General features: G+C 38.9%; 2 protein-coding genes across 8 annotated transcripts in view; one reads left to right on the top strand and one right to left on the bottom strand.

The window, feature by feature from the left end:
* Nucleotides 1-110: 110 nt before the first annotated feature.
* Nucleotides 111-22,350, bottom strand: CA1H5orf22 (chromosome A1 C5orf22 homolog). Of its 2 annotated transcripts, none has more exons than XM_049648238.1 (9): nt 22,163-22,350; nt 20,522-20,667; nt 17,875-18,024; nt 15,284-15,713; nt 13,219-13,281; nt 12,862-12,983; nt 9,062-9,128; nt 6,641-6,780; nt 111-3,118 (listed from the first exon to the last, which is right to left on the bottom strand). In XM_049648238.1, the coding sequence occupies exons 1-9, from the start codon at nt 22,244-22,246 to the stop codon at nt 2,986-2,988; spliced, it is 1,335 nt and encodes a 444-aa protein (XP_049504195.1). In that variant the 5' UTR covers nt 22,247-22,350; the 3' UTR covers nt 111-2,985. The 2 variants fall into 2 exon arrangements, with proteins under 2 accessions (XP_049504195.1, XP_049504196.1); XM_049648239.1 differs by lacking the exon at nt 22,163-22,350 and adding an exon at nt 18,449-18,511 and having other exon boundaries at nt 20,522-20,605.
* Nucleotides 22,351-22,496: 146 nt separating this feature from the next.
* The window catches only part of DROSHA (drosha ribonuclease III), a 126,179-nt gene continuing 121,770 nt past the window's right edge, over nt 22,497-26,905 (top strand). Inside the window, exons 1-4 of one of the 6 annotated variants that reach the window (XM_049648244.1) lie at nt 22,497-22,640; nt 23,951-24,078; nt 24,983-25,048; nt 26,058-26,891. In XM_049648244.1, the coding sequence (XP_049504201.1) occupies nt 25,029-25,048; nt 26,058-26,891 (854 nt within the window). In that variant the 5' untranslated portion in view covers nt 22,497-22,640; nt 23,951-24,078; nt 24,983-25,028. Of the gene's footprint in view, nt 22,645-23,689; nt 24,079-24,982; nt 25,049-26,057; nt 26,892-26,905 lie in introns of those variants that run through there. The other 5 variants (XM_049648241.1, XM_049648240.1, XM_049648245.1 and 2 more) reach the window with 5 other exon arrangements.

Genomic DNA, 26,905 nt, shown 5'->3' on the forward strand with positions numbered 1-26,905 from the left:
TCAGTTTGTTCTCAGTTTTTAAGAGTCTCTTATGGTTTGGCTCTCTCCCTAACTTTTTTTTTTCCTCCTTCCCCTCCCCCATGGTCTTCTGTTAAGTTTCTCAGGATCCACTTAAGAGTGAAAACATATAGTATCTGTCTTTCTCTGTATGACTTATTTCACTTTGCAGAACACTCTCTAGTTCCATCCATGTTGCTACAAAAGGCCATATTTCATTCTTTCTCATTACCAAATAGTATTCCATTGTGTATATAAACCACAATTTCTTTATCATCAGTTGATGGACATTTAGGCTCTTTCCATAGTTTGGCTGTTGTTGAAAGTGCTGCTATAAACATTGGGGTACAAGTGCCCTTATGCATCTCACTCCTGTATCCCTTGGGTAAATTCCTAGTAGTGCTATTTCTGGGTCATAGGGTAGATCTGTTTTTAATTTTTTGAGGAACCTCCATACTGTTTTCCAGAGTGGCTGCACCAGTTTGCATTCCCACCAACAGTGCAAGAGGGTTCCCGTTTCTCCACATCCTCGCCAGCACCTATAGTCTCCTGATTTGTTCATTTTAGCCACTCTGACTGGCGTGAGGTGATTATCTCAGTGTGGTTTTGATTTGTATTTCCCTGATGAGGAGTGATGTTGAGCATCTTTTCATGTGCCTGTTGGCCATACAGAAAATATTTCTAAAGAAAAACTTTTCTTCCTCAATACTGAGAAATATATACTTGTTAATACCAAAGCTACAGTCAATGCTTACATTTAAGTCCATTTTCAAGAACTTGCCAAAATCTCATGTGTCAGTGATATGTGTATATAATCCAAAACCCTGTATTGTGGTATTCCTCATTGATATTTAGAACACAGATGAAGGATGTCTTTATAAACTGTTTTTTTTTTAATCTTTAAAAAAATTTTTTTATTTTAGAGAGACAGAGAGACATGTCAGCAGGGGAGAGAGGCAGATAGACAGAATCTTAAATAGACTCCACACTCAGCACGGAGACTGACTTAGGGCTTGATCCCACGACCCTGGGATCATGATCTGAGCCAAAATCAAGAGACGCTCAAACGAGACACCGAGGTGCCCCTAAACTAAACACCTTATTTGAAATGCCGGTGATATAATTTACCAAATTGGTGGTAGTCAATAGACAGGGACTGAATTTCATTCAAACAGAATTACAGAGCATGAGAACTAAATGATCTGAATGTTCCTAAAATAGAAATTGGTACCCTTTTATTCCACCTGAATTAAAATGATGCTTGAGTCACATCCTAGTTCATGGGAATTATAACAAATGACTACTGAAGCAGACTCATAAGATCAGTGCTATGAACACATTGAGATCATACACAATTAGTGCTACGGTTTGATTTTAAATCTTTATTTTTTTAATTTCTGTTTTTTGTTTTAAATCTTTAAAATCTCAAAACATACCTTTTTATTTATTTTAGCACACAAAATAATTTACTCATAAAAGTAACGTCCGTTTACAGAATTCCAATAAAATTTTTTCAAAACTTAAAAATAAATAGCACTCTTTTGCAATTCTTATTTTACAGAGAAAACTTTTTGGCACATAATGTTCTATCAAAATAGAAAGCTGAATCACTTTGCTTTGCTTTTCACAACAGAAATAGGCATTCACGCTATCAGCCTTGGGAAATTGGTGACGAGAAAAATTCGCAGGAAAATAGCATCATTGGAAAAATGGGATCTGGTGCCATCTATTGAGTGGCAATGGTAATGTGATCTTGGGTATTAGCCATCAAATTAGGTAACATACAATTGCAGTTACATGCAGCTGCACATGTACACATGTGGTCAAGGCCTGACAGTAACATGCAAAATGAAAACAAATGCTATGTTAGGACTGAGGAATGGATGGATGTTTTTTTTCCCCCTTTAAATGCCATCCTACCTTTTAAAGAAGAAGAAATTAGGTAGTGAAAAATAATTGCTGAACATGGGGAATGCTGAAGACGGGAAGACTTTGGTAAATTAAGCAAATGGAAAGTTCTATGATTTAGAGGGACTCAGATAGGGTCTCTTCCTCACGGGGAGGCTGGTGGAAGGCAGTTATGTCTTTGGGTATTTACCGTAGGTCAGAATTAAGGATTTATCTTTTTTTCTACTATTTACATTAAAAGCTAGTTTATTTGAAGAAATTATCAACCCAGACTGCCAATAAAGTGGCACTTAGGAACTGTAATGATAATCGATGCCAATACTGATCATCTGGAGGCACCAAAAACCCTGAAGGGCTTTTCTGATTAGCAAAGAAAATTTTTGTTTTGTTGACTGCTTAAATAGACCTTCTCCATACCAACAATAATGTGAGTTTGCCACAACAGCTGCACCACAACCCTGACAGTCTTGGAAAGGTAGGATTCCTGCAACATTTTCATGGACTAGCAAGTTTATTTATTTATTTTTTTGGTAGCTTTTGAGAATGTTACTTTCTTATTCTGCCAGGATGCCTTGAGTACTAACAGGATGCCTAAGACATGTTTGTGGTTGCTCCTTCATAATACTTCTCGTAATCCATAATTTGTTTCTTAGCCATCCCCTAAGAGGGCAGGGGGCTTTGTCTATCCTGTTCATCACCATATACCCAGCACTTAATTATGTTTGGCACATGTAAATGCTCAATAAATGTCAGTTGGTTGAGTGAATAAATGAATGAATTTTGTACAGTCCAACTGACCTAGGGGGAAAAAACAACCCGCACAAAATGAGGAAGACTATGATGGAAAGGAAGAAAAATAAGCAACAATCAGTTGGAGGGGGGGAGGGTAGAACTGATGTAAAAAAAAAAATTGTCATCATTCAACAACTGATAAGATCTGTTTGAGATTCAAACTATCTGAAAGATTTTAACAAAGTTAATATAAAAACAAAAGTCTTCTCTGGAAGACTCATTTATAATAAGTTAATGAAAACCCTGTTATTACATCAAGATGTTATAGGAACCTAGTGTTTTGTTGTTTCAAGATGGAGAACACTCTGCTAAATACACCAGGTGAATGTCTACAGCCCCATACAGGGAGCTCAGCACATTAAGGACTTTTTCTTGAATGGTGTCAACTTGCTCAGAAGGACAGTAATCGTCCAGACTTGACCTGGAACCGAGAAGGGAAAGAAAAAGAAAAATACACATAAATGTGATCATACTGTGCAGTGAGGAAAAGTCTGCATGTGTTGATTTCAATATAAAATAGAAACGAAGGTGTACTGAATTTTGGAATAACAGTTGGAAGCTACTAAATAGTTACTCTATGTCGGGTACATTACATTATATTCTTTAATCTTCTCAGCAACTCTATGAAATAGGTACTTTTACTATCCCTTTAAAGGAATCTAAACAGAAAGATTAACCTGCATAAGTCACATAGCTAGTAAGTGCTAGTGACGGGATTTAAAATGACACAGCATGCTTCAAAGCCTCAGTGCTTTATGATTAGACTGCTGTTTCCCTTAGAGGGAGATATGGGAAATACTGGGGGTTCTTAAGTGAGTGGACATCTTTCCTATCCTTTTATTATGGGTACACTAGGGCTAGAAATTACAAGGGTAGAGTCTTCCCAACTGATAATAGGTTTCTACTTCTACAAACTTTGTTAACAAGCATACAGAATTATCCAGAATCAAATGTGGAGATGTGCTGGTATTAGGATTAGTTTCCTAGATGGTATTAAGGAGAAAAGAGCAAAGTAGGATAAGGCAGGAATCTGTATCTTGGTGACTCTTTGTAGAATCACCAACTACAACTTTAGTTACCAACTAGTTACAATGTCACTGACAATTATAGCCAGATTAAGTTCTGAAATGACTTGATCAGCGTTTCCTGGTTCTGGACTCGGGTGAGGAAAGCCATTTGAGGAGGATGGATTGGAAAGAGTGGCATAGAAATCTTTATGGAAGGAAATGGAGGGGTGTCTGGACGGCTCAGTCAGTTAAGTGTCCAACTCTTGATTTCAGCTCAGGTCATGATCTCCCGGCTGTGGGATTGAGCTCTGAACTGGGCTCTGAGCTGACAGTGTGTAGCCTGCTTGAGATTCTCTCTTTCCCTCTCTCCCTCTCCCCCACCCCGCCCACTCTCTCTCTTTCTCAAAATAAATAAAAATTAAAAACAACTTAAAAAGGGGTGACTGTGTGGCTCAATTGGTTAAATGTCCAACTTTGGGTCAGGTCATGATCTCACTGCTCGTGAGTTTGAGCTCCGCCTTTAGCTCTGTGCTGACAACTCAAAGCCTGGAGCCTGCTTGGGATCCTGTGTCTCCCTCTCTCTCTGCCCCTCCCCGCTCATGCTCTGTCTCTCTCAAAAATAAATAAAAAACATTTAAAAAAACACAAAAACTTAAAAAGAAAAGAAGGAAATGGAATTAGTTATCTAGTCCTTGTCACAAGTATTTTAGACCTAAATAATCTGTGAGACACAATCTGTGAGACTTCTGATAAACTCATTCTATTCTCTGGTGATCAGGTTATTTTTGAGACTAGATGTAAATATTTAACACACAATAAATAAGACAGAGCGATTAAAATTATTAAATACTACCTAATATATACATATGGATAAAGACCTACTTCAAGGAAGTATCATATATAAAAGTTTAATTTATAAGCCTCAATCAGTCAAAGCTTTCTGGCTTCTTTAAAACAGTTAGAGTAGTTCTTGATGGAAACTACCCCCAAGATGTAGTTTTGGAAATCTGTTGGTGCATTTTTGATTGTCACAATGACAACCGAAGGGCCAAGGTGAGAGGACAGGGCTGCTAAAATGCTTGCAACATGCAGGACAGTCCTGCACTATGAATGTGAATATGAATACTTGTCCTGTGTCCTACATACTTTTTTCCAAAGTTCATGGAGCACTCACATAAGTGAAAACCATTTTTAATTTTTTGAGCCTAGAATTTAATACTCTTTTACATATGAACAAAGTATTTTTGAAAATGAATTAAATATAAACTAAATTTCCCAAGAATGCAACTACTCTGTATATTGAGGGAAGACTGGACTTTAAGTTTAGAACTTTACCAGGAAATTGTTATGACCAGAAAAAACATGTCACATGGGGCACCTGGGTGACTCTGTCAGTTAAGCATCTGACTCTTGATTTCAGCTCAGGTCATGATCTCACAGTTCGTGAGACTGAGTTCCACATCAGGCTCTGTGCTCACAGTGCAGAGCCTGCTTGGGATTCTCTCTCCCTCTCTCAAAACAAATAAATAAACTTAAAAAAAAAACCAAACATGTCACTATGGCAGTGCTGTTAGGGTATTTGGCCAATACATCACGTGATTATCTGTCTGCATTTGTAACTGTTACATTTAGAGACTCCTTGTAAAGATGCTAGTCTTGTGTGGCATTTTAATACATACTATTTTATCAATTACTTTTATTTCTTTTATGTTAGGATTTTCTTGTGTGTACACACATATAAACATATGTTTAAATTATGTGTACAGGTATATTATTGCTATAGAATAAATGTTTGTGTCCCCCCCAAATTCGTATATTGAATCCAATCCTCAATGTCATCATATTTTGATTAGATAACAAGGGTGGACCCCTCATGAATGAGATTAGTGCTGTTATAAGAGACCCCAGAGACCTCCTTCATGAGGTTTACAGGGAGAAGACGGCTGTGAACCAGGAAGCAGGTCTTTACCACACTGAATCTGTTAGTAACTTTATCTTAGACCACCCAGCCTCCAGGACTGTGAGAAATGGATTTCTCTTGTTTATAAGCCACCTGGTCTATGGTATTTTTGTTAATGCAGCCTGAATGAACTATGTAGGTTAGATCAGCTATGAATTTCATTTCAGGATGGTAAAAGGATGTTACAAAATATTTGTCATAAAATATATAAAGTACTAACCTCATAGTTCCATACAAAACCAGCCCAAAGATGAACACAGAAAAGTTTCATTAAATTGTTGTAACTATTCAGCAATTATGTTCAAATTTAAAAAATGGCAGCAGCTAAATATTCATTTGTAGGACAAAGAAATAGGAATTCCTGTGTTCATCTGAATAGTATCACCAACTTCAAAGACAAGATAATAAGAATTGTATGTTTTTTGCCAACCATCACTAAGAGGAAAGAGAAAATACAACATCTGAATTTTGAGCTGAGTAGGTAAAAAATTGGTTAGTAATAGTAATCATTAGATTAACCTGTGGAAACTGTATTAATTTCTTATGGCAGCTGTAACAAATTGCCACAAATTTAGCAGCTTAAAGCAACACAAAATTACTACCTTACAGTCTTGTTGGAGATGAGAAGTCCTAAAATAGAGGGGCTAGCAGGGCTGCATTCTTCTCTAGGTTCTAGGGGAGAATGTTTGTCTTTCCAGTTTCTGGAGGCTGTCTGCATTCCTTAGCCTGAGGCCCTATCCTCCATCTTCTAAGCCAGTAGCCTAGCATCTTCCAATTTCTCGAATTCTGACCCTCTTAAAAGGACCACTGTGATCACACTGGTCCACTGGATAATCCAAGGTATTCTCATTTCAAGATCTTTGAGTTAATTACAACTGCAAGGTCCCTTTTCCTATAGAAGGTTACATATCCGCAGGTTCTGGAGATTAGGATGTGAACATCTTTGGCATACCACTATTCAGGCTACCACACTTACCTTGCAATTGTCACAAGAGTAGGTTTTGGTAAATTTTTCAGTAAATAATATACAGACTGAATAAGATACTCAATTTCTTGTTCTGTGCTGATATGGTGAGGAAGTTCTGAATAATCACAGGTTAGACCAGCCTGGTGAACCTGAAAATAAGAAAATTAAGAATTACACTATAAGGCTTTATTGTTTTTAGAAAATTCTTTAACCATTAGAGGACTTGCTGATACATTTTTTAATAATATTGTGGACTGGGATTGTTTTTTCCTTAACAGCTTCTGTGTCACAGAAGTTACCTATTCTCTCAAGTTTTGAAAGAACTGGCCTGTACATTTGTTTGGGCCTGATGCCTTTTGTAGGAATAACTCCTTAACTATTTTTTTTATTTTATAATTATGGATTAATTCAGTTTCTGTCTTTACTTGAGTCTATTTTGACAATTCATATTATCTAGCAAATTATCTATTATACCTAGATTCTAAAAGCTGATATAAAATTGTACATAATATTCTGGTTTTACCTTTTCTTTCAACATATTATTTTATTTTTAAAATACATGCATGTAGTGCTATATTCAAAGTTTTAAGAGGATACAAGGGAGAGTTTTCCTCCTGTCACCAGTTCCTTATATACCCTTTATGTACAATCAAATAGTACTGACATCCATTTATGTGTCTTAAATGTAAATGACTGATGTTCCAGTCTCATAGCACTAAACTGTGCCTGAAAGCTAGAAGTGGCTCACAGGCTAAGATTTTATTTTATTTTATTTTATTTTATTTTATTTTTTTAATTTATTTTTTTTTTTTTAGTCTTATTTTTGAGAGAGAGAGAGAAAGAGCGCGTGTGAGCAGGGGAGGAGCAGAGAGAGAGGGAGACACAGAATCCGAAGCAGGCTCCAGCCTCCGAGCTGTCAGCACAGAGCCGGACGCGGGGCTTGAACTCACGAACTGTGAGATCATGACCTGAGCTGAAGTCGGACGCTTAACCGACTGAGCCACCCGGGCGCCCCACAGGCTAAGATTTTATATCCTTTGCTTGAAGTTTTGAAAACTGGAACTCCAGTATGTCACTGTTTTGCCTACTGTACATAAGTGCAAAGCATGGAAAAAAAACCATTAATCTGATATTTTATTGGAGGTTCTGAATACACATCAAAAATTTAACTAGGAACAATCCACGTAGTAAAATGATATGAATGTTCTTTTCTAATGAACTGATCAAAACACTTAGTGTTCTAACCCTGCAGCTATAGGCACATCATATTTGATTACATTATCTGCAACCAAGCCCATGCCATGCCTTCTGTCTTTCAACAAACAATGTACAAACCACTCCCAACCAGTGGAAAATCCAGATGTAATATAATGATTATAGCAGACCTGCATGAAGACACATTCAATAATGTCATGTGAACTCAAAACATTTTTTTTTTATTTTTTTTTTATTTTTGGGACAGAGAGAGACAGAGCATGAACGGGGGAGGGGCAGAGAGAGAGGGAGACACAGAATCGGAAACAGGCTCCAGGCTCCGAGCCATCAGCCCAGAGCCTGACGCGGGGCTCGAACTCACGGACCGCGAGATCGTGACCTGGCTGAAGTCGGACGCCCAACCGACTGCGCCACCCAGGCGCCCCAAAACATTTTTAAATCCTAAGGATCTTCTAACTCTATCACTCTTAATAACTGCCATGAAAAAAGGGGTGGACTAAGGCGTTTGGACTAGCTCCAATTTAAGCAAAATATTCTTTTGCTAATATTTTTTATTCTTATAAAGTTGGCATTAAATCAATACATAAACTTCAGTTCAAGTAAGGTGGTTTAATTGTATTCCATAACTAAATAAAACACTAGAACAAAACAATTTATTGGAAGTAAAAGCAGCAGCAGGAGTAAAAGAAGAAGACTTAGAGGTCTTAGTTTTAGCACAAAATCTGAGAAAAGGCACTTGAACTTCAAATAGGAAATTTTATGCCTCAAATACTGAAAAATGATATAAAAATAAAAGAAATTATCATTAGAAGTATTCACTTTTGCCATAGCTTTCAGGTCACTGTTGGCAAACAAAGTCAGCAATACAGCTGATATGGCTGAGATGTACTTGTCAGAACACCTTCTTTTATCTTCCTGCTTGGTTTTTATAATCAGGAAAGTTTTTAGAGGGAGGAAAGAAAGAAGGAGGAAGGGAGTATAAAAATGAATCAATAAAGAAGGGACAACTTTAGAAAGCTTATTTTTTTGGAAAATTTTTCCAATGTTCTGACTTCTAAGAAGTGTGTATTTTTTCATTTCTTCTCATTTTTTAAAAAGAATTCATTTACACTTCCCTGGTACACAAATAAAAGCAAACCACTTAAATAAAAAGTACTTTTTCTACCCAGAAAAATGTCTTTCTAAAGGGTCAATTTTATACTGCAATATATTTACCATTTCATAGTCTGGTACTTCCATCCGTTTTTTCAAACTCTGTACAAGTGGAATTAGTGATTCCATTCTGGAAAAAAGCCACCCCTCAATTAAACATCACACCACCTCAACTAAAATTACAGAAGCAAATGATAGATACGTAACATTTAAAGTATATCTTTAACAATACATTTCACATAATTGAGACATGAAAGATAAAGACATTCAAATATCATCTTAAAATATTAAGAAATAAATGTTGTTTTTTCTTACTTAAAAAAGTATACATTGTGTTAAACGTTGAAAATTAACACTCAAGAAACTGAGATTTTCCTTTTTTAAAAATAGAAGCTCTACTGTGATTTAAAATTATTTTGATCAATAAGAAAACTAAGTGCCTTGAGCACATGGTGTTGAAAAAGTTACCCAAAAGTTCAAAAAAAAATTAAGAATATATTTATTGACATACACAATTACACCTGGGAAAGTTCTATACCATTTAGTATACTAACACTAGTGCCTTTAAGTCATTTAAATTTTATTTATTATTTATTTTTGATGCTTTTTATTTTTGAGAGAATGCACGCAAGCAAGCGGGGGAGAGGCAGAGAGAAATGGAGATAGAATCTGAAGCAGGCTCCAGGCTCTGAGCTGTCGGCACAAAGCTTGACATGGGGCTTGAACTCGTGAACCACGAGATCATGACCTGAACAGAAGTCGGACTTTTAACCAACTGAGCCAACCAGGTGCCCATTATTAAATTTAAATAGAACTCTTTGGGAGTCCTGACTGATGTTTCTAGTATTTTGCCTTCCCCATCAATATCTATGCAACTGCTAGGAGGGAAAAAAGAAAGAAAGAGAGGGGGTCATGGAGACCTATCTATCCACTCATTCTGTTATTCTCTTTTTATGAAAAAACTTTCTGGTCTTCTAGACCCTAATCACCTACTTTATTTCTTTTTTTTTTTTTTTCTTTCTGAGGGTAGGAACCCCTGCCCATTTATTATTATTTTTTTAATATGAAATTTATTGTCAAATTGGTTTCCATCTACTTTATGTACTTCTTAAGGAACAGTGAAGACTCCTTCATGCTGAGGGTCTGGCTCTTCAGGGGCATGGTAAATTTGGGGAGATTCTTCTTGCTATCTCACCCACTTTTCCTTTGTGCTATTCTATTTTCCCTCCATTCCAATCATGGTCTGGACTCATTTCTGTTGTAGCCTCATTGTTTCTTCAACTCTGTGACAGAACTCTGCAGGTGCTGAAGAGTTAACTGGGCATGCTTACCAGGCACAGTGGGTTTCAGTGAAAGTGGCCCCATCTATAGGCTAGATCCAGGACTCCAAGGTTTTCATGCTATTTTAAGTTTTAAACTCGGCTTGAGACATCACAAATTCACAAAATAGTAGGTACTTTTCAATGTTTCTAGGAAGAATCATGTTCTGTGAGATATTTCTAGATCTCCCTCTTCCATCATAATTTCAAGAAGGAGGGAATCATTTTTTGAATGAGTTCCCTATACTGAAGAAGAAGAGCATTAACTGATGTTAAAGTGCCTGGTCAATATTTATTGATGTGATGAATACAATTATGGTTTTTATTCCATACTACTCTTTTTTTAGAGATAATAAAGTTTTAAAATGTTTATATTTCAGGGAGGTTTCTCAATATTTGAAACAAAAATTACACTGAATATTTTGAATAGGTAATACATACACATAGCAAAAGATGTTTCTCCCTCATAACTCCATCTATTAACCATACAATTCCTCTCTCCAGAGGCAACCTCTATTCCAGTTTCCTATGTATTCTTCTAGAAATCTGATGAATTATTACCAATAACAATGACATAATAAACCTTAGTGGCCCAAAGTACTATGATTCTAACTTTCTAATTTATGTTGGTATCTTATGACTGATTTCTTACATTTACACTGTGGAGAATAATCTGTTTGTGAGAGATCAGTTTGAAAATAAGCTGGTTCTGGTCTTCCTATGCTCATGGGGACAAAAAAGTTGATGTCTGATGGTTCCATTTTAGTTTTCAGGCTTTTTGTTGAGTCTATATGATTTAAAGAATTATTTCAAAGACTCAACATCACTAATCATTAAGGAGATGCAAACCAACACCACAGTAAGAAATTACCTCACATAAGTCAGAATGGCTAGTATCAAAGAACAAGAAAAGAACAAGTGTCGGTGAGGATGTGGAGAAAAGGAAGCCTTTGTGCACTGTCTGTAAAAATGTAAACTGGTACAGCCACTATGGAAAATAGTATGGAGGTTCCTCAAAAAATTAAAAATAGAAATACCATATGATCCAGTAATTTGGTATTTATTCAAAGAAAACAGAAACACTAATTTGAAAAGATATATCCACTCCTATTGTTACTGCAGTATTATTTGTTATAGTCAAGATATGAAAGCAACCCAAGTGTCCATCGATAGACAAATGAATAAAGAAAATGTAAGACAGATATATGCACATACACATGTCTATGTATACAATGGAATATTACCCAGACATAAAAAAGAATGAAATCTTGACATGTATGACAACATGGATGAACCTAGAGTATCATGCTCAGTGAAGTAAGTTTGATAAGTACCACATGATTTCACTTGTGCAATCTAAAGCAGAACAAATGAACAAACAAAAACAGAAACAGACTCATAAATACAGAGAACCAGTGGCTGCCAGAGGGGGTGGGGAGACAGGTGAAACAGGTGAAGGGGATTAAGAGGTCCAAATTTCCAGTTATAAAAATAAGTCACAGGAATAAAAACTAAAACATAGGGAATACAGTCAATGGTATAATAATATTGTATAGTAACAGGTGGTAACCACATTTATTGTGGTGAGCACTATAGAATATATCGAATTGTCGATTCATTATGTTGTATACCTGAGACTAATATAATATTGTACGTCAACTACACTTCACTAGAAAAAAATAGAAACAGTTCCAAGAAAAGTAACTACACTATTTATGTCAACATTCTTTCAAACTTGCTTTTTAACACTAAAGGCACTCTTCACCCCACCCTATAAATCGACAAATGATCACACGAAAAGAACTTTCTCTTCACGTTTTCAAGGTAATGTTAATGCTGAGATTGGCCAAATGAAATTGGCCAAATAGATGACCTGATGAAGAATCCAGCTTTCAAATCATGCTTCCTCATATGATGGGCAGTTTTGACCTTCTACTCATATTGGGTTATCCTTAAAAGGAAGCAAATTTTCACATTTTAATTTACCAATCTAGTAATTTACTTTTTTATTGATAGGTTAAATTTTTTTTTTCTTACTCTCCTTTGAATGGGGGCTGTCTTACAAATCATTAATCTTCTGTAAGACCCAGCACCACATCTTATAGGGGCAGCTACTGCACAATGATTAAAAGCATACCCACTTACTATGGGACTCAGAGCAACTTAAACCTCTGTGTCTTAGCTTCCTCACCTATAAAATGAACACAAAGTCTTAAGATTATTAGAAGGAATAAATGAGATAAATGCAAGAAAAAAATCTTACAACTGGGCATATAGATAGCACCTAGTAAAGGCTAGCTATTGCTAGTAAATTTGTGTTGGCATTTTTTTTTTTAAGATACTATTTTTAAGTAAGCACTACACCCAATGTGGGGCTCCAACTCACAACCCTGAGATCAAGCATCACATGCTCTACAAACTGAGCCAGCCAGCATCCTTGTGTTGGCATTTAATACTAATTTTTAAAAAGTAATTTATCTAGCAAACTTAACAATATATCTAGGACTGAAATAAAGTTGGGGAAAAAATGTTTCAAGGTCTTACCCAGGGTTTGAAGCCCATTTCTGTACAGTTTCTTCATCATCACCATCACACAAATCAGCAAAAGCAGCTTCTAAATCTTCTAACTGATGAATTCGAGTATCAACACAATCTACCAAATCTTCCTTTAAGTACATTGAAAAGCCAAGATTATAATTTTTCTTTGAAAAAGCAAGTGAAATTCCATTACAATGAAAATATCAGTTCAATTAGTTAAACCATGACTTGTAAGTACTAACCATGGGTTTACCCAATAAACACACAAAGATTCTGGTGAGATGTCCGAGAGCACTCTAACGGGCTATAAGATATTATTAGATATGTAACAGACAAAACGCAAAAGAAATAAATGAAGGATACCTCTGTCAGGTTGGCATCAGGCTTTTTAAATTGGTACAACTCTTGTAAGATTTTGTATTCTTCCTGGAAAACAAAACAAAAACCCATATAGTAGGGAAAAAAAACCTAATTTTTTTGATGATATTCTTTAAGTAAAAATGGCTGTGATATTAGGAAGATAGATAATTATTTAAAAATCAGTCTGTGAAAATCCAGCAAATGTATAGTTCAGATATCATTATAAACACTGTCATTTCTATACTGACAAGAATGTATGAAATAGCTATGGAAAAGACTTGATATGAAAGAAGATTTTTAATAATATTCTACTCTACAAATTGGTACATCCTAGGATCTGAACAGATTTTCGCTATTTACAGGAAATATACATGTCCTGAATAACAAAAGAACGCTCCAGGTTCAGTTTGCAGCCCTTTCCCTAGCTGCAAAAGAGAACCCTGAAATTTAAAGGTGATAGGGGAGGCAGTTACAATCGAAGAAGGATACTTTCTAAGCACTGACTTTGCAGGAGAGTGTCTCTCTTCATTCAGCACACTAAATAGCCCCATAATACATGGGTATATCTGGCTCCAAAATCCCATTTAGGAGTATTGTTGAGAAGAAATTATATGCAAGAGCTGAAGTTCACAAAGCACAGTGTTGTGCCACTACCCTCACTGTAATAATCCTGTGACTTGGGTGTGATTATTTTGATTTTATACTTGAACTGTGGGTCAGAAAGGTTAAGTAACTTTCCCAAGAAGTGATAAGCAGAAGCAACAAACAGAACTTAACTCACTCTGGACTTCTGCACATGCTGTTTAAAAAAGGTAAACAAGTGACTTTAACTACATTAAAAAAAGTCTATTAAATTATAAAGTATACTACATGCTCTCTTCCAAAAGTTCCATAGTACCAAATGGTATAAAGGATACAAAAATCTCCACTACCCAGGTTTCCTGATAGTACTGGAAAAGGAATACCTGCCATTAAGTTCCTTATGTAACTTTTTAGAAATTTTCATTAAAAATATTTGATGAGTATATTTGTAAAATAAATTCCTAAAGTCAGTTTCTTCAGCTTTCAGACATGCCTATTCTTCAAGTTTTCTAAATAGCTCTAAGGTCATTTCATAATTCTAAGAACTTGTGGTTATAGTCACTGGCTCCAAATACAACAGCAGGAAGAAATAGAGAGCAATTTTTCTCCCTTATTTACAAGTTGGGAAAATACTCTAGGTCCCCCATTCTTGTTCCAGATTACACTAAATCCTCAAATCTTACCTATTTTTAATCATTACCTACTTAGAGGTCTTTAATAACTTAGATAAACCACCATGGCTTCTTATACGTACATATTATGATTGTAAGGTGCAACATCGTTGTTATAATCAAACACTGAATTTGGGTAGAAAAAACACAGTTGATCTGAATCACTGAAATAGGTCTGAATAACCTCCCAAATGTTGAAGAAAGCAGTTGTGCCCATAAAATGCACCTAGGAATGCTCATTTGGATCATGAATTTACCAGTTTCTTAAATGCCTAGTTCTATCTCAGATCTGTGCATACTAATATTGTCTGGTGATTTGCATTTAAGATCTGATGAGGTACCCTACAGATTAGAGGCCTGAATCATTAGCTGCAAATAGTACATGTGTGATCAGGCACCTGATTGTTCAGTGAAAAATCTGTCACACAGGGCTTTCTTTACATGTATAGAATATCTCTGGAAAGATACACCAAGAAACTGGTGATGTTTCTTTCTTAGTTTTTTCAACTACCCATGTACGTATTACCTCAATAAACACAAAATAAATACTATCTAGAGCAGGGATTTGCAACCCACAGCTCACAACCTGTTTTTGTCAAGTTAAGAAAGGTACATATAAACTTCAATTTAAAAAAAAGGTATGTATAATTTAAAAATGTTTAAATACAACAAGGAAGAATGTGTGATAGAGACCATATGGTACCCCCAATAAAGTAATTAATATCTGGTTGCTTGCAGAAAATTTGCTGAGCCCTGATCTAGAGAAATGTCATATAATCCTCAAGATCTACATTTTAAAAATGCCACATGTTTACCTGAGTGAACATTTCTTTGAAGGGATTCTTGACTGAAAAAAAATCCAAGTCAATATCCAAAACAAATGCATCCCCTTTCCTCAAAATTTCTAGAATTTCCCCAGTGCTGACTGTTGTCTGGCATTCTTGGCTTTCAGAAAAGCATGGATGTGACTGCTCTAGGCAAGTTTGGCCCTTCTTCTGTGTCACTGTGTCCTTTTCCAGTCCTTCTGAATAAGAGTCACAGTTAGTAGAGGCAGTGTTTTCTGCATCTTCCAGTGCTAGCTTTGGCTTCTTAGCAGAAGACACCGCATCATTTTCTTCTTGATTGTTACAGAGTTTGTAAGGTTTCACCATAATCACATCCAATTGCAAAGGTTTTTGGTTCTCTAGCTGGTCTTCAGTTACATAAAGACCGTCACTTAGAAAGTAATGATCTGTACTTGTAACCCTGCATTAGAGGAAAAAACTATTTTAAAGACAAATGGACAAATTAGCTGACATTTCATATAGTATTTCCAAAGTACTCAGAAACATAACAAAGAACATATTTAACAAAAGCTAAGAGCTATCCCTACTTTTTGTAATTCCTGTTCTTCTGCAGAAATAGCATTCCCCAAATTTTTAGCTGGGCACACAACTGCCCAAAGACTGTTAAGTAAAGATTTCATAATCTACCTTGCAGCCAGGTGTGGCCATTTGACTAAGTTCTGGCCTAAGGCTGTGAATGGAAAAGAAGTGTATAAAACCTTGCTCTCCTTTCCTCACTGACTGGCATATGAACATGGAAGTGGCAAGCCCACCTTGGACTATGAGGACAAAGGCAATACTCTAGAGATGAAGCAAAAAGATAAAAGGAACTGGAGTTGCTGTACTGGTAAACTGCCACAAAGGCCCTGGGCTGCATGTGGTAAACTCTCATATGAGAAAGAAATAAATGATCTTCTTTAATTAACCTAGTGTGTGTATGTTTTTTTAACTTAAAAAAATATTTATTTTTGAGAGAGAAGAGAGAGAGGAGACAGAGCGTGAGCGAGGAAGGGGCACAGAGCGAAAGAGACACAGAATCTGAAGCAGGCTCCAGGCTCGGAGCTGTCAGTAGAATCTGAGGCAGGGCTTGAACTCACGAACTGTGAGATCATGACCTGAGCTGAAGTCGGATGCTTAACCAAATGAGCCACCAAGGGGCCCCTTTAAGCTAGTGTTTTGGAGCTCATATCAGCTGAAACTTTAACCAAATAATCACTTACGAGAAAAATTGTATCTGGAAATAATTTCTCTTAACAGACACTCCCTCCGATGTGTTTCAAAGCTTTGTCAAATTTTATATGAACATATTTTAATATGAAAAGCAACTTAAAAATGTTATACATATGCACAATGCATTTTACAAGTTACAGATTTCTACTCAGTAAGTTCTTAGCTTTTCACTATTTTATGCCTTAGTAAATACTTTGAAAAGCAAAACTAAGTGCTTCTTCCAGAGGCAGGCTCTATCCAACTAAAATAAAGGTCAATATTTATTTTCTACTCCCCCTCCTCCAGTTATACAGCCTTAAATTTAAAAAGGTATTAATTTTCCAAAATAAGATTAATGACATAATAAAGCTAATATCCAGCCTTCTTATAAATTATGCCATCCTAAGAAAGACAAAGCCTGTATCCTCCAAACTAAATTTGCATTCTTCTTTTTTTCTTTTAATTTTATTTTTAACACTTATTTATTTTTGAGACAGAGAGAGACAGAGCATGAACAAGGGAGGGTCAGAGAGAGAGGGAGACACAGAATCAGAAGCAGGCTCCAGGCTCTGAGCCATCAGCCCAGAGCCCGACGCGGGGCTCGAACTCATGGACTGCGAGATCGTGACCTGGGCTGAAGTCGGACGTCTAACCGACTGAGCCACCCAGGCGCCCCTGCATTCTTCTTTAATAAAGGACCCTTCACATTCATCTCATCACAAGAGAATGTAGAAAGTCAAGAACATGTTGATATTTATAAAGATAATTACAGTATTGCAATACACATAAAACATTGATTAAACTGCTTATACAACAAAAATAGTTGCACATGTAACTCAAGTCAGAGAATGCTGTAATTTAATTTAGGTTAATTACCTAAAGCTAGTCATAGTACTAAAATGAAAACTCCAAATCTACTTTTTAGCTATTGGATTTACAAAAAAAAAAAAACAAAAAAACCAAAAACCCAAAATGAGATAATTTTGCTTTTCCACTGCTAACTGTTAAATTCAGTGGACAATAGTTATATTGTAAGGAAATAGCATTTCCTTAAATATATAAATCATTAAATATATATATCTATAAGGTATTTCACTGATTTAACGGAATTAGTCATCAATGGAGCCCGAATTCCAGAAGATGGAGACCATATTATTCAAAACCAACTTGACTAGCAACAAAATATAAATGACATGTGAAGAAGGTCCAGAGACATGAAAGCTTGGTTCCTGGTGTTTTGAGAACTATTTAAATAGTTGAGGCTTAATCTGACCCTATCTGTATGTAGAGAACTTACAAGTTATTATGGGGATTCAAAGTAAGATAAAAGAAGAATTCATTCCCTTTCACACTCACAAATATGATGACATTACCTGATGGTTGTGGTAGAAGTGTCTCTGCCTACTAAAAAGTGATGTTTCCCCTCTCTGATTTGCTGAGCCCACGTGGGATGAAGCCATAGAACATGAGAAAAATGGCCAGCATAAACCGCAGGCATAATCCAATTCTCAATACTTAATTCTCTGGAAAAGAAATAGAAAGCATGAAAGAAATAGAAATAGAAAGAATAGAAAGAAAGAATAGAAAGCATGAGTGCGTTTTCCAAATGTAATTTCACCCAGAACAAGATTTTAACAATTTTCGTAATGACATCAAGGGCTTATTTCCCTTTTTCATTGTACTGACATTTGCACTAACAGTGCAAAGCAATGGTGGGTTGATGTCCTGAGATTAATCAAGGCAACAGCATCAACTCTACTAGTAGTCACTGTATTCTTCACTATCAAACACCACTGACCCCTTCCAAAGCCAGTTTCGTGTATAAAAAAAAAAAAAAAAAAAAAAAAAGCCAGTTTATTAGTTTACTAAACCTTGATCCTGAATATACATTTTAAATAGTCTGTGTAGTAAAATGAGAAATGCACAAAAAGTACTTCTGCTACATACTTTGAGGTACCATGGTTGTTTCAAGGAAAAGTACTTGTGACTGAATTGAAAACACCATTTTTCCTGAAAGAAAGATTGATCAACATACAATGGTTATTCAGACTTGAAATTGAGTTGTTGGATTTCCACATTCGAACTGAGCTTTAAGAACCACTACTTGTCAAGTTTTGGTATGGTACTGAATATTCATAATTATCTGAAAAAGCTATGAAAATACTGTTCCTAAATTTTCTTCATATAGTTCCACCAAAATAACATATGGCAACAAATCGAATGCAGAAGGAGATAGGAGAAATAGCTGTCTCTTATAAAGGCAAATATTAAAGAGATGGGAAAAAAACTTAAATATTGTTATTCTTCTCCCCAGATACTTTGCTTTAGAAAATACATTTTTCATAAAAATATCATATTTATGCTAACACATACAGGTCTATTAATTTGAATGAATTATTACTTTAAACATTTCTCAGTTTTAATTTCAAATACGGTAAATGTCAATAGATGTAACCTACACTTAGAAGAAAGCTCAGTAATTTTTAGGAATATACAGGAATCCTGAGACTAAAAAGTTTAAGAATTATTCTACAACTGTACAGTCTGCATACTTAAAATAACTTTTTTCAATTTCTAAAATATGAAATCTCTAAATTTATAAAAGAGACTAACAACAATGGTAGCGCTACCACATTTCTTTAGAAATTAGCGCTCTAGGGGCGCCTGGATGGCTCAGTTGGTTGAGCATCTGACTTTGGCTCAGGTCATGATCTCATGGTTTGTGGGTTCGAGCCCTGCGTAGGGGTCTGTGCTGACAGCTCTGAGCCTGCAGCCTGCTTTGGATTCTGTGTCTCCTTCTCCCTCTACCCCTCCCTCACTTGTACTCTGTCTCTCATAATTAAATAAATAAATAAATAAATAAATAAAATAAATAAATAGTGCTCTAAAATGGGGTTCTGGAAAAAGTTAACTAAAAGAAATGTGGTAGGTTAAAATTAATTCATGTAAACATCTATCTCTTAATTTTATATTATAAATAAAAGTTACTGCTATGTAACTTTTTACCTGATATGAGTAGACTACATTCTAACAAAATGCATACATAAACAGTGGCAGAATTTCAGAGAACTTTATTACTAAAGAAAGGCTTATAAGTCAATGTTTATAGATACATTAGGTATGATCCTTCCTGTGGATTGAGGTACAAATTGCGAGGTTGGAAGGACAATACTGGAAGAAAGGATATACAAATTAAAGATGTGTTGCCTATATAATTATTGAATAATGTGTTTAAGACACATTATCTTGTGCCTTAGTATTCAGACTTTTTAAGTGGAGGGGTAGGGAGAACTGACTCAAGTAACATCTAAAGTCTCTTCTACTTCTTTCATTGGCTGGGCCACATTTTTTTTTTTTAAATCAGATTTTATTTAATTAATTAATTAATTAATTTAATGTTTATTTGTTTTGAGAGAAAGAGAACATGAGTGGAGGAGAGACAGAGAGACACAGAACCCGAGGCAGGATCTAGGCTCTGAGCTATTAGTACAGACAGCAATGTGGGGCTTGAACCCACAAACCAGGAGATCATGACCTATGCCGAAAACTGGATGCTTAATGGGCTGAGCCACCCAGGTGCCCCAGGCTACCTGTTTTTGTAAATAAAGGTTTATTGGAACACAGCTACACTCACTTGTTACATAGTGTCCACCGTTGCTTTCATACTACAAGGGCAGAGATAAGTAGTTGCAACGCAGACTGTATGGCCAGCAAGCCTAAAATATTTAATATCTGGCTCTTTATGAAAAAGTCAACAATTGGTGTAATTAAAATAAAACAGGCAAAGAAAAGAAAAAGAAAACACATGAGCTCAGCAAAGTCTAGTTCCCTTAATAGTTCATCACATCTGCAAACTGTATTTCAAGCAAATAAAAGATCTCTAACAGGGGTGCCTGGCTGGCTGTTGGTGGAGCATGCAACTCTTGGTCCCAAGCTCTTGAGTTCGAGCCCCACACCAGGGGCAGAGTTCACTTAAAAACAAAACAAAACAAAATATCATTAACAAAAATCACGTATTACCCAAAAAGTGTTTCCTTGTCAAACACAGTGTCAGCTGGCATATTCACAGGAATAAGGAGGTCTGGATGTGAATCGAAATGCACAAAACTTATATTACTGGCAGGAAGATGCTTTGAGCCAATGGCCCGGTATATGTAAGGCAGGACCTGTAAAAACACACGCACACATTCAGAATTGGCACTGAAATCATGAGCATCCGCTCAGCTGCAGACTGAGAAACCATGCTAAACGTAGCCGCCCGGAGTTCGAAGCGCACCGAATCGTTAAACGGTAGGCAAATACGAAATCTGTTCGTCCTTGGTGGGTTTAGATAACGTTCTCCAGCTTTTTTCCCTCAGAAGTCCCAGGTTGCACCTCCAAAGGCCTTAATGGGCATCTCTTGCTGCCATCTTGCCCCCAACACAAACTCAGAAGATGAAGCGGGTAAACAGATGGGCTCTCAGGAAAAGACCGGGTAATGAAGACACATTCCGGCATGAAGGGTGTGTTCAAGCCACCCTGGGTCTCCTGGCCTTTTCCACACCTTAGGATGGTGCAGCCGGGCTAGGTAGTCTGTCAAGCTCTGTGGCTCTAGATTTAAACCGGAAATGGACAGCACCGCTTAACCCACGCTTGGCTTTTGCTCAGGTCCATGCACTCTATCTCTAGGTCCTGGGAAACCCAACTTCCCGCCTCTCCTCTTAACTTTCTCCATCCATAAATCCGGAGCCCACTCCTTCCCTCTTTCATATCCGGACAATCCCCAAGGTCTACTAATTTAAAAAAAAAAAAAAAAAAAAAAAGTCTTAGATGCATGATCCTCCCTCATAGGCTTCCAGAAGACCAGGTAAAGGCACCATTTTAGCTACTCCAAAGTAGCCCTGCCATAAAAAATAGAAAACACCTTCAGTGTTTACAAACGCAGGGCTCTGTGTTAGAAGATTCATAAGGAAGCTTTTTAATGTTTATTTTTGAGAGAGAGAGCGCGCGCGCGAGAGACAAAACGCAAGCGGGGGAGGGCCAGAGAGGGAGCGAGACGCAGAATCCGCAGCAGGCTCCAGGCTCAGCGCTGCCCGCACAGAGCCCCAGGCGGGGTTGAACCTGAGAGGTTGAACCTGAGCCGAGACCGTGACCTGAGCCGAAGTCGGATGCTTAACCGACTGGGCCACCCGGGCCACCCCATATTGAAGGATTTATGTACACACCCAGCACACAATAATAGCAGCGGCCTTACGGGTGCTAAGGTGATAGTCCCGTTTCGCAGATGACAGCCCACATTCTTTGCTAAAACCTTCCCACCTACACGGCAGGACTGTGTTGGAGACGCCAGGGAGAGCTGGAAGCCTCCGTTAAGAAGCAGGTAAAGGACACGGGACTCTGCAGTCAGAATGCGCAGGTTCGAAGCCCGACGCCACCAGTTGTTGGTTGTGGGATTTCTGGGCAAATCGCGAGGGTTAAATGAATTGCCCGACGCATACTCAGCGAACCATAAATGTCAGGGCCTGTTCCTCCCAGTTAGTCATTTTGGTGTTTTTTTCCCCACAGCAATGGAACTCGCGCGGGTAACAAATTCCGATTATCTCCGGCCTTCGATGCCGAGGCTCCGCCGCCTCCCGGGCCCTCACGCGATTCTGCCTCAGGACCCAGCAGTCGCCGGCTCACCTCCTGGTGATCCTCCACGACCCACACTGGGAGTTTGGAGTAGCGCCGGAGGCGAGCGCGCTCTCCCACAGAGTCTGCGCTCATGGTTTCCCTGTCAGCGTCCTCGCCAGCCGCAGTGCCGAGGCTAGGACTCCCGAAAGCGGGAGCTGCGGCCTCACAGACCCTCCCGGGTGGAAACGCGCGCTCACCCGGTTGTGGTTCCTTATTGGAAGATGTAGAGGACAGGGGGCGGGCGCCGAGGGGTTCTACAAAGACTATTGGCTTAATTATCCATCGCTCTAGTTGACGGACCAATCACTGCGCACAAGGCGCTGTGGCCCGCCCAGAAGCTTTCTCTGTAGAGGTCCAGCTTTCTCCGGTTTGCTTTTTAATTTCCTCGGTTTCCTGTTCCGGAGGCGCGGGAGGCGCTACAGTCCTGGCGGCTGTAGAATAATCCTAGCTTTGCTTTGACGGCAACCTCGCGGCGCGAGAGCCTTTTGTAGGTAAAAGGGGCAACTTGCGGGTGTTGGAAGAGGGAGCGTTTCCGAGTGTCCGGGTTTAAACGGGGCTAAGAGCCCGGGGCTGGGGCGAGAGGCGCCTTTGAGTTCTGGTCGTGCAGCCCCTCTTCAGTTCTGCAGCTAAGGGCAAAAAAGCGACCCTAGGCCCGAATCCCGCAAATAGAAATGAAAAATGAGACCTTTCATTCATTTGTGGAACGCAGGCGGTGGTCCAGGCCCGGGGCTGCCGGGGTCTCGGAGTGCCGCGAGACCCTGAGCCCAGCGCTTGCCTCGTGGGGCTCACAGTCTGGCGGGAGATGCAAACAGGGGAAACCGCAACTACAGATGAGCTCGACGAAGGTGACCGGCCTGCAGATGCAAGTGGGGGGAAAGGTGTTCTTAACGTAGTTGCGCACTTTGCAACTCTTTGAGCATAGGCTGATGTTCCTGGTCGTGTTAACTGTACAAAGCAGTTCCCTCAGTTTTCCTGCTTCCAGACAAGCAGTCTAGGAGTAGACCTACGCCGCAAACAATTACTTTTCCAGTTGCAGTGAATTCCTTGACTTTTGAATTAAAATTTGCATCCATAAGATAGCCCGACTATGCCTTTAATATGTCAGTTTCATAATTAGTGTTTTCAGATATTCTCTCCATAGAAACATCCATGAGGATCTAATCCTGAAAGTATAACTATTACACACTGTCCAACAGTGTTAGTGTTCCTGTTTCGCACCTCTAGGTTCAGTACACTCCTTTGTATTCCTCTAGACGCTGTGTTGAAATCTTTTCTCTTGTTTATTGCTTTATTTATTTATTTATTTTTTTAAAATTTTTTTTTTCAACGTTTTTTATTTATTTTTGGGACAGAGAGAGACAGAGCATGAACGGGGGAGGGGCAGAGAGAGAGGGAGACACAGAATCGGAAACAGGCTCCAGGCTCCGAGCCATCAGCCCAGAACCTGACGCGGGGCTCGAACTCACGGACCGCGAGATCGTGACCTGGCTGAAGTCGGACGCTTAACCGACTGCGCCACCCAGGCGCCCCTTTATTGCTTTATTTAAGGAAAATGTATTTGTAAGTGGATTGAGAGCTTGAGTCTTGCAGGCTGTGTGTCTTACTCAACTTGGAGTCTGTGGGACCTGTGACATGTATAGGCTCGTTGAATATTGTATGAATCAGTGAAAAGGTCCACTCTTTGGTTTTGATAATGCAAATCTGTGCTGGATATATGTGAAAGGGAAATGTACAGTAGCAAGTAGAAACATATGCCATTGGTGAGATAGTAAACATTTATTGACCACCTATGTGCAGGATGTTCTGCCAGGAGCTGTGAAGGATACAGAAATGACTTATGAATCAACCCATGTCCTCAAGGAGCTAATAACCTAGTGGAGAAGTTAGAAATGTACACACATGACTATAATATGAGGCAGTCTCTGGTAAGTGCTGTAAAAGAACTAAGTATGGACTAAGCAATGGTAGTCTAGGGGGAGTGGGGTTATTTTCTAAAGGGAACTAGGCAAGGCTTCCCGGAAGAGGTGGCATTTGTAGGTGGATGAAAATTCAGTGGGCAGATTAATAATTAATTAATATGAGTAGGGAATTTTAGAAGAGTGGGAGCAAAGAACAAGCTGGCTGATAGCACCTGGTAGGTTAGGCAACTGGGGAAATCTGGGATCATAGGCACTTCACAGGGAAGGTAATGGAGGATAAGCCTGCAAGAAGTTGGGTCCAGGTTGTGAAGGGCCTTAAATGCCAAACATGGAGTTTGAATTTGATTCCATTGGCCGTGAACCATAAGTAGCCTGTGGTGGCAAGATCAACTGGGTAGGTCCTGGGTTTATCATGAAGGTCTTAGCCTGAATAATAATCATAAGTCAGACCATATTTGGTGCCTACTAGTTATTAAGCACAGTGATTGGCACTGCTATATAATCTGAAATTATTTTCGTGAGCCTTTTGAAAATCTACCTTAAGCCTATTGGTAAAGCTTTTAGTTAGATAGACTTTAAGAGGATGCTTCTGCATTAAAGTTCTTTGCACTTAATATTTATTTATTTAGTTTTTAAAACCTTTTGCTGAAGCTTAAGTATTTGGAAAGCCGTTCATGTTCACAGAATTCTTCAGTGGAAAGAGTTGAGAATGAAATCAAGGATAACTGTTGTGTTTACAAAGTTACTTTGTTAGTATGCTAAGTGCATTAGAGAATGCAAAAATCAATGTTAAGATAATTGCGGACATTAGCAGTTTGGGAAACATTTTTATGTGTATTTTATTCTTTCTGTTCTCTCTGTTCTGTTTTATTCTTTCTGTTCTCCCTATTCTTTCTGTTCTGTTCTCTAGAGTTTATATTCTCTGTGGAAGATGTGACGTATCCAGACAGTACGTCATGATGCAAGGCAATACGTGGTGAGTAGTGTGACAGTTATGGCAGGGGTTTTGGAAGAACAGAGAGAAGAAGAGAAACACTGGCACTGGGCCCTGAGAGTGGGAAGGATTTATATATGTGGGGAGAGGAAGAAATGTGTTCATGAGGGCCATGTACATAGTTAGGAACCCAGACTGCCCTGATGGAACTTACAGTTCTGAGGTGCAGGCAAACATGAAAGGTGGAATTAATTGTGAATTGGAATTACTGTAGGAGCTGCCAAGAAGAAGCACAGAGTGTGAGAGCAGGGAGCCTGACAAAGGCCTGGTAGGTTGGTAATAGTGATTGTAGAAAGGCCAGCAGTGGCGTTATTATTGTAGCCAGGGGAGAAACAATGATGTGAAGTGGATGAACTCCGGAAGTATTTATGAAGTAGAAGTGATGGGAATTTAAAATAAATTTTTGGCTAAGGGGGATAAGGGAGGAGAAGTTGTCAGATGTATGTCAGATGTATCCCTGGTGTATGACTTGAGGAACAATACATGTTATTATCTATTGAGATAGGCAACACAAACGGGAGCCAGTGGTATTGTCTTGGCGGGGAAGGTCATTAATTCCTTTTGGGACATGTTATGTTGAATTTGCAGAGTCTCTGCTGAGTGTGGAGGAAGGTGAAGACAGGGAGATACTGGTGCAGGTGGAGAAAATGTGGGGTGTGTGGGTGGGATGACATGGCACAGTTCACACTTTTGGGGAGCCTGAGCGAGGACATAATAGCAAACGTTTAAACAATGGGATGTTGAGTTGGTCATTCTCGAGGAACAGCTTTAGGGAGTGACGGAGTCCAGGGACTGAGACAGGGGAAGAGGAGTTTATTGGCCTTGAGGAGTCTGAGGTGTTACAGAGAACTCAACGTTAGATGGGTGGAATATTCCTGTGGCTGAAGGGGTCTGTCAGTTGCTCTTGAAGATGATCAGGCATTGTGAAACCCAGCTTATGGTGAGTTTTTAGTTCTTTTTCCCTTTTCTCTTTTTCTTTCCTCCCACAAAGTCATAGAATGTCGTTCCACCCAGGACGAGGGTGTCCCCGAGGGCGAGGAGGACATGGAGCCAGACCCTCAGCCCCAGCCTTCAGGCCCCAAAATCTGAGACTACTTCACCCTCAGCAGCCTCCTGTGCAATATCAATACGAACCTCCAAGTGCCCCTTCCACCACATTCTCGAACTCTCCAGCTCCCAGTTTTCTCCCTCCACGACCAGACTTTGTACCCTTCCCTCCACCCATGCCTCCGTCAGCGCAAGGCCCTCTTCCCCCCTGCCCTATACGACCCCCCTTCCCCAACCACCAGATGAGGCCCCCCTTCCCAGTGCCTCCCTGTTTTCCTCCTATGCCGCCTCCGATGCCCTGTCCTAATAACCCCCCAGTCCCTGGAGCACCTCCAGGACAAGGCACTTTCCCCTTCATGATGCCCCCTCCTTCCATGCCCCATCCCCCACCACCTCCAGTCATGCCACAGCAGGTCAATTATCAGTACCCTCCAGGATACTCACACCATAATTTCCCACCTCCCAATTTTAACAGCTTCCAGAACAACCCCAGTTCTTTCCCACCCAGTGCTAATAACAGCAATAGTCCTCATTTTAGGCACCTCCCTCCATACCCACTCCCAAAGGCTCCCAGTGAGAGAAGGTCCCCAGAAAGGCTCAAGCACTACGAGGATCACAGGCACCGAGATCACAGTCATGGGCGAGGTGAGCGGCATCGGTCCCTGGATAGGCGGGAACGAGGCCGAAGTCCTGACAGGAGAAGACAAGATAGCCGCTACAGATCAGATTATGACCGAGGGAGGACGCCGTCGCGTCACCGGAGCTATGAGCGGAGCAGGTAAGGCACAAACA

The sequence above is a fragment of the Panthera uncia genome (genome assembly GCF_023721935.1).
Source record: "Panthera uncia isolate 11264 chromosome A1 unlocalized genomic scaffold, Puncia_PCG_1.0 HiC_scaffold_17, whole genome shotgun sequence".
Taxonomy (NCBI): domain Eukaryota; kingdom Metazoa; phylum Chordata; class Mammalia; order Carnivora; family Felidae; genus Panthera; species Panthera uncia.

Excerpts from the sequence above, each read along its gene's own strand:
- CA1H5orf22 (XM_049648238.1), bottom strand. The coding sequence starts at position 22,246 with ATGAGCGCAGACTCTGTGGGAGAGCGCGCTCGCCTCCGGCGCTACTCC. Across the intron at positions 20,668-22,162 it reads TCGTGGAGGATCACCAGGAG|GTCCTGCCTTACATATACCG; the intron begins GTGAGCCGGCGA and ends GTGTTTTTACAG. Across the intron at positions 12,984-13,218 it reads CTGATGCCAACCTGACAGAG|GAAGATTTGGTAGATTGTGT; the intron begins GTATCCTTCATT and ends ATGTACTTAAAG.